A 14,567-nucleotide genomic window follows, 5' to 3' on the forward strand; every position below is an offset into this window, starting at 1 on the left:
TCTGTTGCTACACCCTGAACATCAACAATTTTATTATATCAAAAGCTTCTGTGAACCAAAGTCCACTTTACCAGATGCATGAAGTGTTAACAGGTATAGCATATAGTTTTGGGGGTGGGTGGGGCTGAAAACAAAGTATGGAAGAATATATATATCATACAGCCAAACTCTTCAGAGGGGCAGGACGGGCTGTGACTGACGGCTACCTGCATGCAGTGTTTCCTTGGCACGTAATGTGGGAAATGGCCCTTAGTATCTGTCCCAGATTCCTGTTTTGTGTAAACATAACGTAGTATGAATGTGCTGTGGTAGCCCTGGGATGGAGGCTGACGGAGTGGAGAGATGTGACATTGGCACCAGTCTTCTGCTAGTGATGTCATAACAGCCACACAAGGAGGCCAGGCATGCTGTTGGCACCCAGTGGAACCAGCTCTACGAAACTGCTATAGCTCCATGCTGGCTCTTCAAGGGTCATTTACACCAGTAGCAGATCTGGCCCAGGGTGGGCCTACTCCGTGTAACCAGACAGTGGGTGGAGGAAGATACCTGGCCGCCAGCTCAGCAGCTTCAGTGAGGTATACCTTATAGGGAGATTTTTGCCTGAGAAAGCTAGTATTTACTTTCCTGTTCAGTTTTCCATTTTAGTAGCTCAAGAAAGGAAGCAAACATACCTGTGCAGCTAGACTCTTAATGCAGCAAGGGGAAGACAGGAAGCAGAGGGTTCAAAGGGAAACAAAGGGCTGGCCTCAACCTAAGATGCGAGCCTCAAGAGCAGATTAGCTTGTTAAGCTGCTAAGCATTCTTTGGCCTGGCTGCTGGCTAAATATAAAGAGCGTCCTCCTGTTAAGCCAAAGAATTCTCTCACTTATTCAAGTCAACCTAGGATCACATGCAGCAAAAAGCAGTTTGCCAATGCCTTGTGGAAAAAAATCTTCTGGGTAGAAAATATGCATCACCAGTTCTTGCTGTCTTTATTGAAGCATCTACCCTACCAAAATTGGAAGGAATCTTAAATGGACCAATAAATAGAATTTTTGGGAGTGCCATTTTTAAGATCCTGGTGGAAATTGGAATTAACCTGCTCAAATTGACTCAGTAGGCTCTGTGATTACCAAATTTTTTGCACCATAACACTCACTTTTTTCCTCCTAAAAAGTAAGGGGAAATGTCTGTGCGTGTTATGGAGGGAATGCCTACGGGTGGCATGCCTACAGATTTTCCTCCTCTAAAAACTATGTGCGTGTTATGGTCAGGTGCGTGTTATAGAGCGAAAAATACGGTAGTTAACAGTTGCCCCTTGTTCAGAAGAAACTGCAAGAGGGATTCCATCACCACAAATCCCAGCAGATAGTGAATCAGAGAAGCAAGGAATTATTTATGATTAGGCAGCCCTTACCCTTTTATTAAAAACTCACATTGTTTGTCACATTCACTTTGCCGAATGGCTAAATGCTAGTTCTATTAACAATTCTACCCATCTTATTAACCAAAATATATTGGTTCTAATGGTTTTTTAAAAACCATATGTTGTCAATGCCATCTGTTCCAATAGCTGGCATGGAATAGTGCATGGAATAACAAACTGCAATAGATCATTGTTACCAAGTTATTAAAAATGGTCATTTGAATGGTCATATGAAACAAAAACAAAACTTTCTGAAACTTTCTGTCATGTTTGGCCTAATTTTAATCCATCAGTATAAACTAATTGGCAGAGCTGCAAATTTCCATTTGCTGCAGGTGACCAAAGGTTAGAATATTAAAAGTTAGATATTAAGGTTAAGCATTTTATCTATAGCATATAAGATTTTAACATAATACAAACTCTACACTTTTCTTGTGTCCAGATCTTATAAGATAACATGGTTTAGAAACTAAAGGAAGAGGCTTCAGCCCACAAAAATACTTCTGACTTGAATACTCAGCAACTGGGAAGTTACATATAACCATGATTACTGTAACAAAGAGGTGGAAAAAACTGTTTTCAAAACAGTGTTGAAAATAAGTGTGTGGAAATACAAAAAAGAAAAAGACACACCATTCACACACACATACATACATATATATACACACCAGTCATTTCTCTTTAAACTAAGGAGGGCCAGAACTGAAAAAAGGAATGAATGAAGCCATGGTACCATTTTAACAGTGCAGCCCCATTGCGCATCTGAGTCCAGTTGTCCAAAAGGACTTACCTGGCTCATAAGTGCATTCAAGACTGAAGCCTAGGTCTGTTACTTGGAAGTAAGCCCTACTGGCTCCAGCAGGAACTGCTTCCAAGTAGGTGCATTCAGGCTTTCCGCCCTGTTTTACCACAAAATGCATTCCAGGGGAAGTTATGGTGTAGATCCCAGGCAAGTTATTCAGAAACCCATTTGTTTCATAATTAAAGCATATGCCTCTTTCTTATTTTAAGTAGCAACTGTTAGTTTGAGTTAAACCTTAAATCTACGAGCTTAAAAATAATCTAACTTTTCTATTCTCCAGGGCTAGCTAAGATTCTTTTCATGCATGCTTTAAGCGAAGACAAAACAGAAGAAAATGGACCATGGAAAATGGGCCGTGTCTTTCCCAAGAAGCCAAGCACAGGCCACATGCAATGCCAATCTCTGTAAAGCATGCAGTCAGAAAGTAAGCTTACTAGTCCTGTACGGCTTGGCTTGCTGCTTACTGATGATGCCACAGAACTCAGTGAGCTGATGGAAGAGGCACTTGGGCTGCGTTTCAAGCTGGAGGGCATGGGGATGGCTTTCCTGACCGCTGCCTTGGCTTTTGCCGGTGTAGTTGATGGGAAGCCAATCTTGGTAACTTTATGGACAGGAGCAAACAAACCATATTTGGGCTGGCACTGGAAGTACCTGTGGGGGAGGGGAGAACACCATTAATGAAAGCCATACTCCACAGACAAACATAATTGCTAATGTATAGTTCTATTCAAGTATGTAAAAATATGTTGCGCATGCAAACATTCACAAAGACACACACGTCAGCACTAGTCATAAATACCTTGGGTCAGAAGCAATTCAGTGAGATGCTTACATGTTAAATTGCCATACAGTCAATAGGACTACAGCAGTATATGAAGAAATGCAATTGCTCTGTTATGGCTTGGAGAGACTATTTTTTTAACTCAGCAGATTTTATATAGACCGTATTTTTTGCACCATAACACTCACTTTTTTCCTCCTAGAAAGTAAGGGGAAATGTCTGTGCGTGTTATGGAGGGAATGCCTACGGGTGGCATTTTCCTCCTCTAAAAACTACGTGTGTGTTATGGTCGGGTGCGTGTTATAGAGCGAAAAATACGGTATATTCTGTTTTAACTCATTTTAGGTTGTTGTTTTTTAAAAAAGGTTTAAAATGATTGTACCCCTCCTTATGCTGGTCTTTGATCGTAAGAAAGTGTTGTTGTTGTTGTAATAGGTCCTCCTTGTCTACATAAGACTGACTCCACATTGCACGACTTAGGGGGAGAGCTTGAAAATTAACATCACCTTGATGCTCACTGTTCAGCATTTCCAGAGATGTTTAGTGAACAGTTTGCACTCTCCTTCCTTCACTTTTCATAACCTCTCATACACTTCTATTTTAAGAGACCCTTCTGAGCGGCCTGCATGCGGGAGGCAAGTTTTGGGGATGGTGTGTGGCCACAGAAATGCAGAAAATCTGAAGAAGCCATTTGTACCAGAAAAGGGGAGTGGGGGAAATGGGTAAGGAGTAAGTGCCCATGCTTCCTCCACCTGGGGCAGAAGGCCCCTATGCAGGAGGCAGGTGGAATGGTTGTACAGTGGAAGGAGTTGGGAAACCTTGTGAAAATTCTGGTAACCCCCCAGTTTCTAGTATTACCTCCTTTAGGAACTGGGCCAAATATCAGTTCCTGTTTACTTTGGTATCCATTTAATGTGCTGCTACATCTTATGCATGCTTATTCCAAAGGGGTGCCATATATTTTTGTCACATGGGAAGCCATAACATGGTCTGAAATGGCAGCTTTCACCCATGGTCATGTTCCCTTGACACTCCCCCTGCCTCGCATCTATGGAAAAAGTTACTTGCTGTGCCATGGGGGGAATGTGGGACACAAGATACACAAGATGCAAAACGGGAAAGGTGGAAAAAGGGGGGGGGGTCTACTAACAAGAAAACTAAGGAAAAAGGAAAGGCTCACTATCAAAATAGGAGTTTGAAGGTGACTCACAGAAAGCAAGTTCCCTAAACTGCAGCTGGAGCAGTACCATGTGGCTAGCTGCTCATTCCGCTCCTTGACGCATGCGCAGTTGAGATTAAAAAGAGATTTCTCTTGAGTAGGACGTGGAGTGAGTGCAAGCTCCCTGGCTAGGATGCTGGAACAGACAGAAGTTGGCTCAGCACAGGTGCAGAGCCCTTGTGTGAAAGCACAGAGACAGTGATATGCCCTCCCAGGGCTTCCTGGATTTTGAACTAACCTTGTTCCAGCTACTGCACCATCGTTCTTCCCTAAGGGTTCATCTAATTCAACGCCACACCATTCTCCCTTCGCAAAGTCAGTCTCCCCCAGGAAACGGACTACGCCAGCTTTTGTTCCACCAACCTGATTGCAAGGAGAAAGAAGGATTTTTTAACAAAAGAAATTTCCTTTTAAAAAAGAAGTACCAAAACTAAATTGGAAGCACAAGATTTACTTTGCATACTCTAATCATTTTCATTGCATTTTCATATTTAGCTAATTTTTAACCTACTACCATGCATTCTCCAATGCACACCCAACAATTCTTCCAAATTGGTTACTTTGTTCCTCACACAACTCCTCAGAGACTTTGACAACAGATTATGCATCTTGGTTTGGCAAGACGACCAAACTGGCAAACCAGGTTTTCCATCAACCAGCAACCAGAATTAGAAACCATGGTTTGAAGTGGGTTTGCAAAGCATGGCTTACATTCAAGTTTCGTAAACCACTGTTTGGCCCCCAGAAGCTGTTGTGCCATAGAAAAAAAACTGTAGCAGGGATGGAAGCAAAATGACCACTTGCATATTTGGAAGCTTCCATTGTACATTTGCCCAACTGAGACAAGACTGAACCACTGCAGACGCACCCACAACCAATTGTCAGGAACTGCCATTCTCAGCACATGTCAAATTCAAAATAGCAACTAGTTCCTCAAAGAAATATATTTCATTCAGCTTAGTTATTTTGGACATTTCATTTCTTTTTTTGGCAGAGGAAGCTACCTGTTACAACTGCCAACAAGCACAATAGACCAGAAACGGCCCTTTTAACCTTGACAGGAAATTTGAAGGCCAACCCACCAACACAAACTTCCCTAATACTAAGAGCTTCTAATAAATTTATACACAAGAATATAAATTAAGTTTTATTTTTAAAGTGCACGTTAAATTAAGGTGTCAGGAGCACTTTGTGTTCACAGCACCTACTATATGCACAATTTGATTCAGGTTACAACTTCTCCCAGGTCTTTGGATAATTAAACAATCTATGGCCTTTTAAGCTGGGGGGGGGCGAGTATTGTTTTTGTTTGCTGCTATGTTATGTATTTTTGTGTTTTTATGTTATAAACTGTCATGTGATCCTCAGATGAATCCTCAAATTTCTTTATTTAATAAGCTGTTGTTGTTGTTGTTGTTGTTGTTGTGGCTTTCTCACCCTTGATACGGGTGGTATAATTTATGCTCTAAACCTTAAGAAATAATAAGGCAGAAGTGGTCAATGTATGGAACAGGAATTTATGACAAACCTGAAGACAAACCGGCCAGGGAGGGGGAAAGAGGATCTGATAAGCTCATGAAACTTCAAGAGTCCTGTCTACACTTCAGCACAACATTGCTGCCTGTTCCCTAGAAGAATAGACCAGAGCCCAAACCACAGGAGCCTGCATTGAGACTGCCACATGCCCTGGAGCAATATGTCAATTAAATTTCAACAGCTTTTGCAGAAAAAATTACGAAACATAATCTATTGCTAGTACTTAGCTCGAAAATAGTATAGTTGGTTGACATGCTACTATGCTTTAGTTTTGCTGAATGGGAAAACTTAGTTCCAGATCACACAGTCAGCCCTGTATTGGGAAGTTTAAATGTTTGATGTTTTGCTATGTTTCTATGTGTGTCATAAGCTGCCCAGAGTGGCAGGGAAATGCAGCCAGATGGGTGGGGTATAAACAATTAAAGTATTATTATTGTTACTGGTATTGTTACTGGTATTATTCCCCTTTTCTAGAAAATCCACTTGACAAATTTAGCAAAAACAAGGGCAATGTTGCAACATGATTAAAATAGCTGCACTAGTGTCCTTCACTCAAATGGAGGGAGTGTGCTAAAAAACTGAAGAGCATAAGAAGAACTGCCAAATCTTTTTTTAGCAGAGCATGACAACGCCATATAATTCAGAAAGGGTGATATAAAATAGTAATGAGCCAAAGCAGCTGATCTGGCAAATCACTGGGACTATTTTGCAGCCTGGGGTGATGAGAGGAAGAGTTTAGTTTGCTACTCAGTCGTGTTTTTAATCACAAGCATGGATAACACCATGATTAAACTTCATTTGTCAAATTCAAAAGTAGCATATATTTTCCACAATGTGGACTCGAAGGAGATGTTTATCTCTCTTTTCTACAAGCACATAAAAGGCTTCCTGAGGAGAACAGATGGCATGAACAAGCCTAGCAAGGTAAACAAGTGTCTTTAAAATTCTTCACCTGCAGAACACAAAACTGACTGTGTGGTATGCAGAATGCAAGAAGGCAATGAAAACAGTCCAGATCCAAGGATCCCCAGGGATGCACCTTCTGCTGGTGGAGACGTCAGGTGCCATCTTAGTTGCAAGTGGATGATGGTCAGGTGCCAAATGTGCCTGGCACCTGCCAAACTTCAAACGCTGGCTCAGAGTGAACAAGGCTGAAAGAGAAGAACTATCCTAGCAGAGCTGTCCCACTCATGAGGCAAGGTGAGGCAACCATCTCAGGTGACTGGATCCACAGGGTCAGCAGATTCCAATGTAGATCTTTATTCCCTCTTGTTCCTGATGTAGATCTTCACTCACCCAATCTTCCCTGGCAGGGAAGGAGACAACATTTTGTGGTTTGCTTGAGATGCCAAAATGTCTTGGGCTGGCCCTATATCCCAGGCATCCAGGGAGCTCAGAAATTTGAATCCTATATCCTAGGCTTCTGGAATAGTCCCATGCACAAAAACAGGGCCCAGGCAAAACATCCAAACCAAGAAAATGCTAGATTTACAGATGGGTTTATTGGGGCATGATGCATTTCACAGAGAAGAACCAACTTTATCTAAAGCACAAAATGGACTGAGCTGGGAATGACGAATGAATGCGTAAATACTAGAGCATGGATGGGGAGACTCACACACACAGTGGTTAAGCCTCCAGAGTGTTTATCTTGTACTGTATTTTTACATCACTCATCAGTCTCAACATAACCAAAATTATCCTGCAACAGCTATTTTTTTCTGTATTATTGATCTAAAAATTATATGTTTGATGTGATACTATAGTACAAATGTTACTGCTGTTTAGTTACTATCACCAAACCTCCATTATATTTTAATCTGTACATAAACCACCTTTTTTGCTGTGCACAACAAATGTGAAATTTAATGTGGACTTTGCCTTATCTATCCATACTCTGAGGAAGATCAATAAAATGAGAGATGAGCTGAACAATTCACAATAAAACCAAAAGCTGCCTCCTTTTAAGCCCCACCCAAGCAAGGAAATCTGCTTTGCAACATTTTGTGAACATCTGGCAGCACAAGTTTCTGCTTTAGAACTCATCTGTAGCAATGGGAGATTTTATCAAGCTATGTCAAAGCCATACAAGACCCAACTGTAAATCCTACATCAGGAGCAATCTTGTTTAGAGACCACAGAACTGTATCCAAATCCAACAAGCCACAAAATTATTTAACTGTTCATTTCCCTGTTGCCCTGTCAGCTTCTGCAACAAGACCTTATGTGAAGTCTGCCTGCACTATGGCCTGGTTGCAGATTTAATGTGTTCAGTCCAGTCTTCATACAGTGATATAAGAGCTTGAAATAACATTTTAAGTGAAAAGCAGTTCCTTAGTCTAGAATTCGGGGATAGCAGTGAGGCAGCCAATGCACTTGGTTCGCCACAGGATGCCTTTGTCTTGATCCAGTGGAGTTCTTCTTAGGCTCTTAATTCCAGTTGTGATCCTCTGACTTGCTCCTTTATTGCCTTTGCTCTTAACTTATAGGTGCAACCACAAGGGCTAGACATTCCTTTCAAAATATTAAGAAATTTTAGTTGGTCTACCCAAAAATACATTTGGGAATCAAATGCCTGTGCATAGCTGCACACTTTCCTTATCCCTCTTTCGTCCCTAAGTGGAAACTTCTGCTCTGGACCATCACACCATCTTCTGAGCTGTGCATTACCCCCCTTCTTGGATGCCCCACCTCCAGACATAAAACCAGTTCCATTTCTTTCTGCAAACTACAGAAACTTCATCTGAACAAGATGTTGAAAAACACACAGTATTCCTTTCAAAGTTATTCCTTTCAAAAGCTCTGAAGTGCTTCTGATACAATGGCAGGAAAGGCAAATGTTTTAGATTGTTTCCATTTGGACATGCTTTAATCAAATATGGGTGGCCATTGGCTTCTAAGAAGGACAACTGCTTCATCTGGTTGCTGAACGCAAAAGCAGACATGTCACTGACTTTTCTATGCTCCTTATCTTCTAGAAGAGTATCGCTTGGCTGGAACTCCATACACCCTGAAGCAACAATATTCTCAGAACCCTTTTACTGTACAAGGAAAGCCACAACCTCCACGGACTTTTAAAAAGCAGATCCAACCTTTGTGTACCAGGATCATTTAAGATAGTTCTTATTACACAATATTCAGTGTGACCATTTAAGGCAAGATCCTCTCAGGTGAGCTATATTTTGACTACAGAGGCACACGTTAAGAGAACTTAAGTACATTCACCAAATTGGGTCAGAAGCATCCCTCTTCCTTTTTTTTTTTTATTAGTTTCAATTCATTATACAACACCAAACATTAAAACAGCAGAAAAGACAAACAAAACACAGAAAAAAGAAAAAAAAACATTACATAACATAAGACACCAACAATTTAAACTTACAATAACTAAATAACTAAATCACACAACATACTTGACTTCCCTTCAACTTGGTTTCGGAATATGTTACAAGAAGTTTTCTATCTGCAGTTTCGTTTTCTTAAAACTCTTTACATCGCAAGCATTATATCGGGCCTACTGTGATTTTTAAGTTTTTTACATCTGTTTCAATATATGTCATAAATTTATTCCATTCATTATTAAACTTTGTACCTTTTTAGTTTCTTATTTTCTGTGTCATTTTTGCCAATTCTATATAATCAAATAATTTAGATTGCCACTCGTTTATGGTTGGGATTTTTGATGTCTTCCAGTTTTGTGCTATTAGTGTTCTAGCGGCCACTGTTGCATATTGGAAAAGTCTTTGGTCTTCCTTTTTAATTTCCTCTCCAATTATCCCCAGAAGGAAGGCCTCGGGGTTTTTTGTGAAGGTATATTTAAATATTTTTTTTAGTTCATTGTAAATAGGTTCCCAAAACTTTCTAATTACCTCACACAACCACCACATGTGATAAAAATTGCCTTCCTTAATCTTACATTTCCAGCATGATTTGTCTCCGGTTTTGTACATTTTTTCTAATTTTACAGGCGTGATGTACCACCTGTACATCATTTTATCCATGTTCTCTCTAAGTGCTGTACATGCCGAGAATTTCATACCTTTATTCCAGAGTTTCTTCCATTTATCAAACTCTATGTTGTATCCAAAGTCTATCGCCCATTTCACCATTACTTCCTTTATTTCTTCATCTTTGGTATCCCATTCAAGCAACTGGCTGTACATTTTTGATAGTAGTTTTGATTTATTTTCTAATATTTCTACCTGGAATCTGGATTTTTTTTCATTCATCCCATTCTTTTTATCTTCAGTCCACATAGCATTAATTTGGTGAAATTGGATCCAACCTGTCAGTTTATTCTTTATCTCTTCATGTGGCCTAATCTTCCATCCATTTTCTGTTTTTATTAGCAAATCTTCATAAGTCCATCTTTCTCCTTCAATGTTTGTTTTTTTTATTGTTAAGATATCAATGGGTGATAACCACCAAGGGGTATTTTTTTCCAATATTTTTTTGTTTCTCTCCCATACTTCCAACAGTGGCCCTCTAATAATATGATTAGAAAATCCTTTGTGGACCTTTTCCTTATTACGCCACAGATAAGCGTGCCAACCAAATCTTATATTGAATCCTTCTAAATCTAACAGATCTGTGTTTTTAATGACAATCCAATCTTTAACCCAGCAAAGGCACGAGGCTTCATAATACAGCTTCAAATTTGGAACCGCAAATCCTCCCCTATCTCTTTGATCTGTGAGTAATTTGAATCTAATTCTTGGCCGTTTTCCTTGCCAAATAAATTCAGAGAGTACTTTCTGCCAATCTTTAAATACTGAGGTTCCCCTAATTATCGGTATATTTTGAAATAAGAACAGCAATTTTGGTAATAAACTCATCTTAATTGCCGCCATTCTTCCCGACCAGGAGAGTTTTATTCTGTTCCAGGTATCCAGGTCCTTCCTTATTTCTTTCCATGTGTTTGTGTAATTGTCTTCCATTAGATTTATGTTCTTCATCGTTAGCCAAATTCCGAGGTATTTTACTTTTTTAGTTGCTTTGATCCCAGTCTGTAATTCAATATGTTTTTTTACCTCTTCTTTCATGTTTTTAGTCATCATTTTAGTTTTTGTTCTACTTAATTTAAAGCTGGATAACTTTCCAAATTCTTCTAGCAGATCTAATACTTTACCGACACTTTTTTTTGGATCTGCCAGCGACAACATAAGATCTTTGTAATATTTGGCCGATAAGCCATCTGGCCCCGGAGCTTTCCCCAGTTTCATCTTCTTTATCGCCTCCTGAATTTCCTCTACTTTCATGGGTTTATTTAGAAGCATCCCTCTTCCTTTGACAAGAACCAACTCTGAAGGAAAGCCACAAATGCTTAGGCTCACATCTGTCATCAAATATCCTCCTTAATGGACACTGAAAATGAGAACCATCTCATTGGGCTGTTTGCTCTGTGTTCATTATAACAGGGGAGAGAGGTGTGGGCAACAAGTAGTCCCCCAAAAGTATCCCAAAAGCCCTCAATGGCAAAACAGGTGAAAGATAACTAGCGATATGTTATGACGGCTGTGAAGGTGCATGAAGGCTGCAGCAGTAAGAGAATACCAACCGTTGTGATACTCATGCTATCGGAAAACAGCCTTTCTGCAAAGACTGTGCATGGATCAGTGTGCACTGATCTCCACACATAAAACAAATTAGCGCACAGGCGTCTTCCAATCCCCCCCCCCCCAAAAAAAAAGTCTCATGGAGAATAGCCTGTACAAAAGGTGTGGTAGATTTTGAAGAAGCACAAATTCGGGACAAAAGGGAGAAACAAGCAAAGAGGAAGGCACATTTGACAAATCGTCTTCATGATCAACTCCCACCCGTAAACTATGTCCACGCTATGAAAGGATGTGCGGATCCAGAACTGTCCTCCACAGTCATTTACGGACACACCACTAAGATTGTGCTCATGGAAGACCATCTTCCTCGACCCCGCAGGATCACCGAGAGAGAGAGAGTACAGCTACTACAAGTTAAAGATTACAAATAGGAGATGAAACAGTTGCTGGGGTGGGGAGGGAGCTCAAATAATAAAGCTAACCAGCAAACTTATCTATCAAAGCTCTGAAAACTATTTTCTTACTGAAAACTAATAAAGAAATCATGTTATCTCAAAAAATTAAACAAAGTATCCTATTCTAAATAATGTAGCAATTTAACTGCAAATTAAAATGATCAGATTTACACCACTGGTTAAGATATCTATGTGGTAGTATCAGTGGGAAACTGGACATAAGGCTGCAATCCTACACACTTTTACCTGGTAGCAGATAATCCTATTGACTTTTATGGGGCTTACTTCTGAGCAGATATGTATAGGATCACTTTCAATGATTAAACTGGATTTTTTCTTGCTCAGGTTATACATGTGTTAAAATTCAGACATTAAAATTCTCATTTCAAACCCACTTCCATTCTAAAATATGGTGCCATCGCAAGAGCCTATATAAACAAAAGCCATAATTCTAGACAGGATGGATCCTTACTGCTTTTGACAGGCCAAGGCCATGATGAGAATGATAACCAAAATGATTCCCAAATGACGGGCAATGAAAGGCTTTCCAGATTGCTCTTCCCATTGACAGCCCAGTCAAAGCATCTACTTGTATCTAACAGGTCTCAGATTAAGTTGTGCCTTTTGGGGAGAAACTGCCAGGTCTGCAGAGCTGTGACAAGCAGGCAAACAGAGTCACTTAACTTGTCTAAGAAAGTAACAAGAAGTACTGTAGACAGACTTCATGTAATGTTCCTGCTGTCAGTGTGTGCAAGGTAAATGAGCTTCTTCCTTGAAGTGGGCAAGCGCAACAGCATTTATGTTGCCTTGAGGAAGAACGTCATTCAGACTTGCAGCAGCAGGTCCTGGGCTGGTCTTCCCCAGCAACTGCCAACACAAATTGGCCTTAACTGCCCACACGCGTGAACAGCAAACGCAGCTGGAGAATGTCTGGGTCACAGGATATTGAATGAGAGCAGGGGGGAACCCAGGAGAAGACCCAGGAGAAGGACTTTGCTCTGACAAGTTTCTGAACTAGCGGGTTACACGCCATAGACTTATGGTCCTTCTCCCTTTGGTTTCATTCTAGGGACTTCTATGGTTTGATTAAATCCCTGCAATTTAGCCACAGAATCACCTGAACCCGACTTCTTAGCTACAAGATGTGAAATGCTGGGGAGGCACGAGATTGCAATTCTCAAACTGTGCTGCTGTAAATAAGTTGTTTCAACTATCAAAAGGTCCCTGTGAGCCCAAAGGGTTGTATCCAATGCTTTTGTTGTTGTTTAGTCGTTTAGTCGTGTCCGACTCTTCGTGACCCCATGGACCAGAGCACGCCAGGCACTTCTGTCCTCCACTGCCTCCCGCAGTTTGATCAAGCTCATGCTAGTAGCTTCAAGAACACCATCCAACCATCTCATTCTCTGTCGTCCCCTTCTCCTTGTGCCCTCCATCTTTCCCAACATCAGGGTCTTTTCCAGGGAGTCTTCTCTTCTCATGAGGTGGCCAAAGTATTGGAGCCTCAGCTTCACGATCTGTCCTTCCAGTGAGCACTCAGGGCTGATTTCCTTCAGAATGGAGAGGTTTGATCTTCTTGCAGTCCATGGGACTCTCAAGAGTCTCCTCCAGCACCATAATTCAAAAGCATCAATTCTTCGGCGATCAGCCTTCTTTATGGTCCAGCTCTCACTTCCATACATCACTACTGGGAAAACCATGGCTTTTACTATACGGACCTTTGTTGGCAAGGTGATGTCTCTGCTTTTTAAGATGTTGTCTAGGTTTGCCATCGCCTTTCTCCCAAGGAGGAGGCGTCTTTTAATTTCGTGACTGCTGTCACCATCTGCACTGATCATGGAGCCCAAGAAAGTAAAATCTCTCACTGCCTCCATTTCTTCCCCATCTATTTGCCAGGAGGTAATGGGCCCAGTGGCCATGATCTTCGTTTTTTTGATGTTGAGCTTCAGACCATATTTTGCGCTCTCCTCTTTCACCCTCATTAAAAGGTTCTTTAATTCCTCTTCACTTTCTGCCATCAAGGTTGTGTCATCTGCATATCTGAGGTTGTTGATATTTCTTCCGGCAATCTTAATTCCGGTTTGGGATTCATCCAGCCCAGCCTTTCGCATGATGAATTCTGCATATAAGTTAAATAAGCAGGGAGACAATATACAGCCTTGCCGTACTCCTTTCCCAATTTGGAACCAATCAGTTGTTCCATATCCAGTTCTAACTGTAGCTTCTTGTCCCACATAGAGATTTCGCAGGAGACAGATGAGGTGATCAGGCACTCCCATTTCTTTAAGAACTTGCCATAGTTTGCTGTGGTCAACACAGTCAAAGGCTTTTGCATAGTCAATGAAGCAGAAGTAGATGTCTTTCTGGAACTCTCTAGCTTTCTCCATAATCCAGCGCATGTTTGCAATTTGGTCTCTGGTTCCTCTGCCTCTTCTAAATCCAGCTTGCACTTCTGGGAGTTCTCGGTCCACATACTGCTTGAGCCTTCCTTGTAGAATTTTAAGCATAACCTTGCTAGCATGTGAAATGAGTGAAATTGTGCGGTAGTTGGAGCATTCTTTGGCACTGCCTTTCTTTGGGATTGGAATGTAGACTGATCTTCTCCAATCCTCTGGCCACTGCTGAGTTTTCCAAACTTGCTGGCATATTGAGTGTAGCACCTTAACAGCATCATCTTTTAAAATTTTAAACAGTTCAGCTGGAATACCATCACTTCCACTGGCCTTGTTATTTGCAGTGCTTTCTAAGGCCCATTTGACTTCACTCTCCAGGATGTCTGGCTCAAGGTCAGCAACCACACTACCTGGGGTGTACGAG

At 40.9% G+C, this 14,567-nt stretch overlaps 1 protein-coding gene across 37 annotated transcripts in view; it reads right to left on the reverse strand.

The window, feature by feature from the left end:
- Window positions 1-14,567, reverse strand: part of CLIP1 (CAP-Gly domain containing linker protein 1) — a 107,793-nt gene that overhangs the window by 67,974 nt on the left and 25,252 nt on the right. For 27 of the 37 annotated variants that reach the window (XM_083476648.1, XM_083476645.1, XM_083476655.1 and 24 more), the window contains 2 exons: window positions 4,446-4,570; window positions 2,642-2,858 (listed from right to left, as the gene is read on the reverse strand). In XM_083476648.1, the coding sequence (XP_083332774.1) occupies window positions 2,642-2,858; window positions 4,446-4,570 (342 nt within the window). The remainder of the gene's footprint in view (window positions 1-2,641; window positions 2,859-4,445; window positions 4,571-14,567) is intronic. The other 10 variants (XM_083476650.1, XM_083476665.1, XM_083476663.1 and 7 more) reach the window with 1 other exon arrangement.

This window comes from Podarcis liolepis, assembly GCF_965112155.1.
Source record: "Podarcis liolepis genome assembly, chromosome: 15".
Classification (NCBI taxonomy): Eukaryota; Metazoa; Chordata; class Lepidosauria; order Squamata; family Lacertidae; genus Podarcis; species Podarcis liolepis.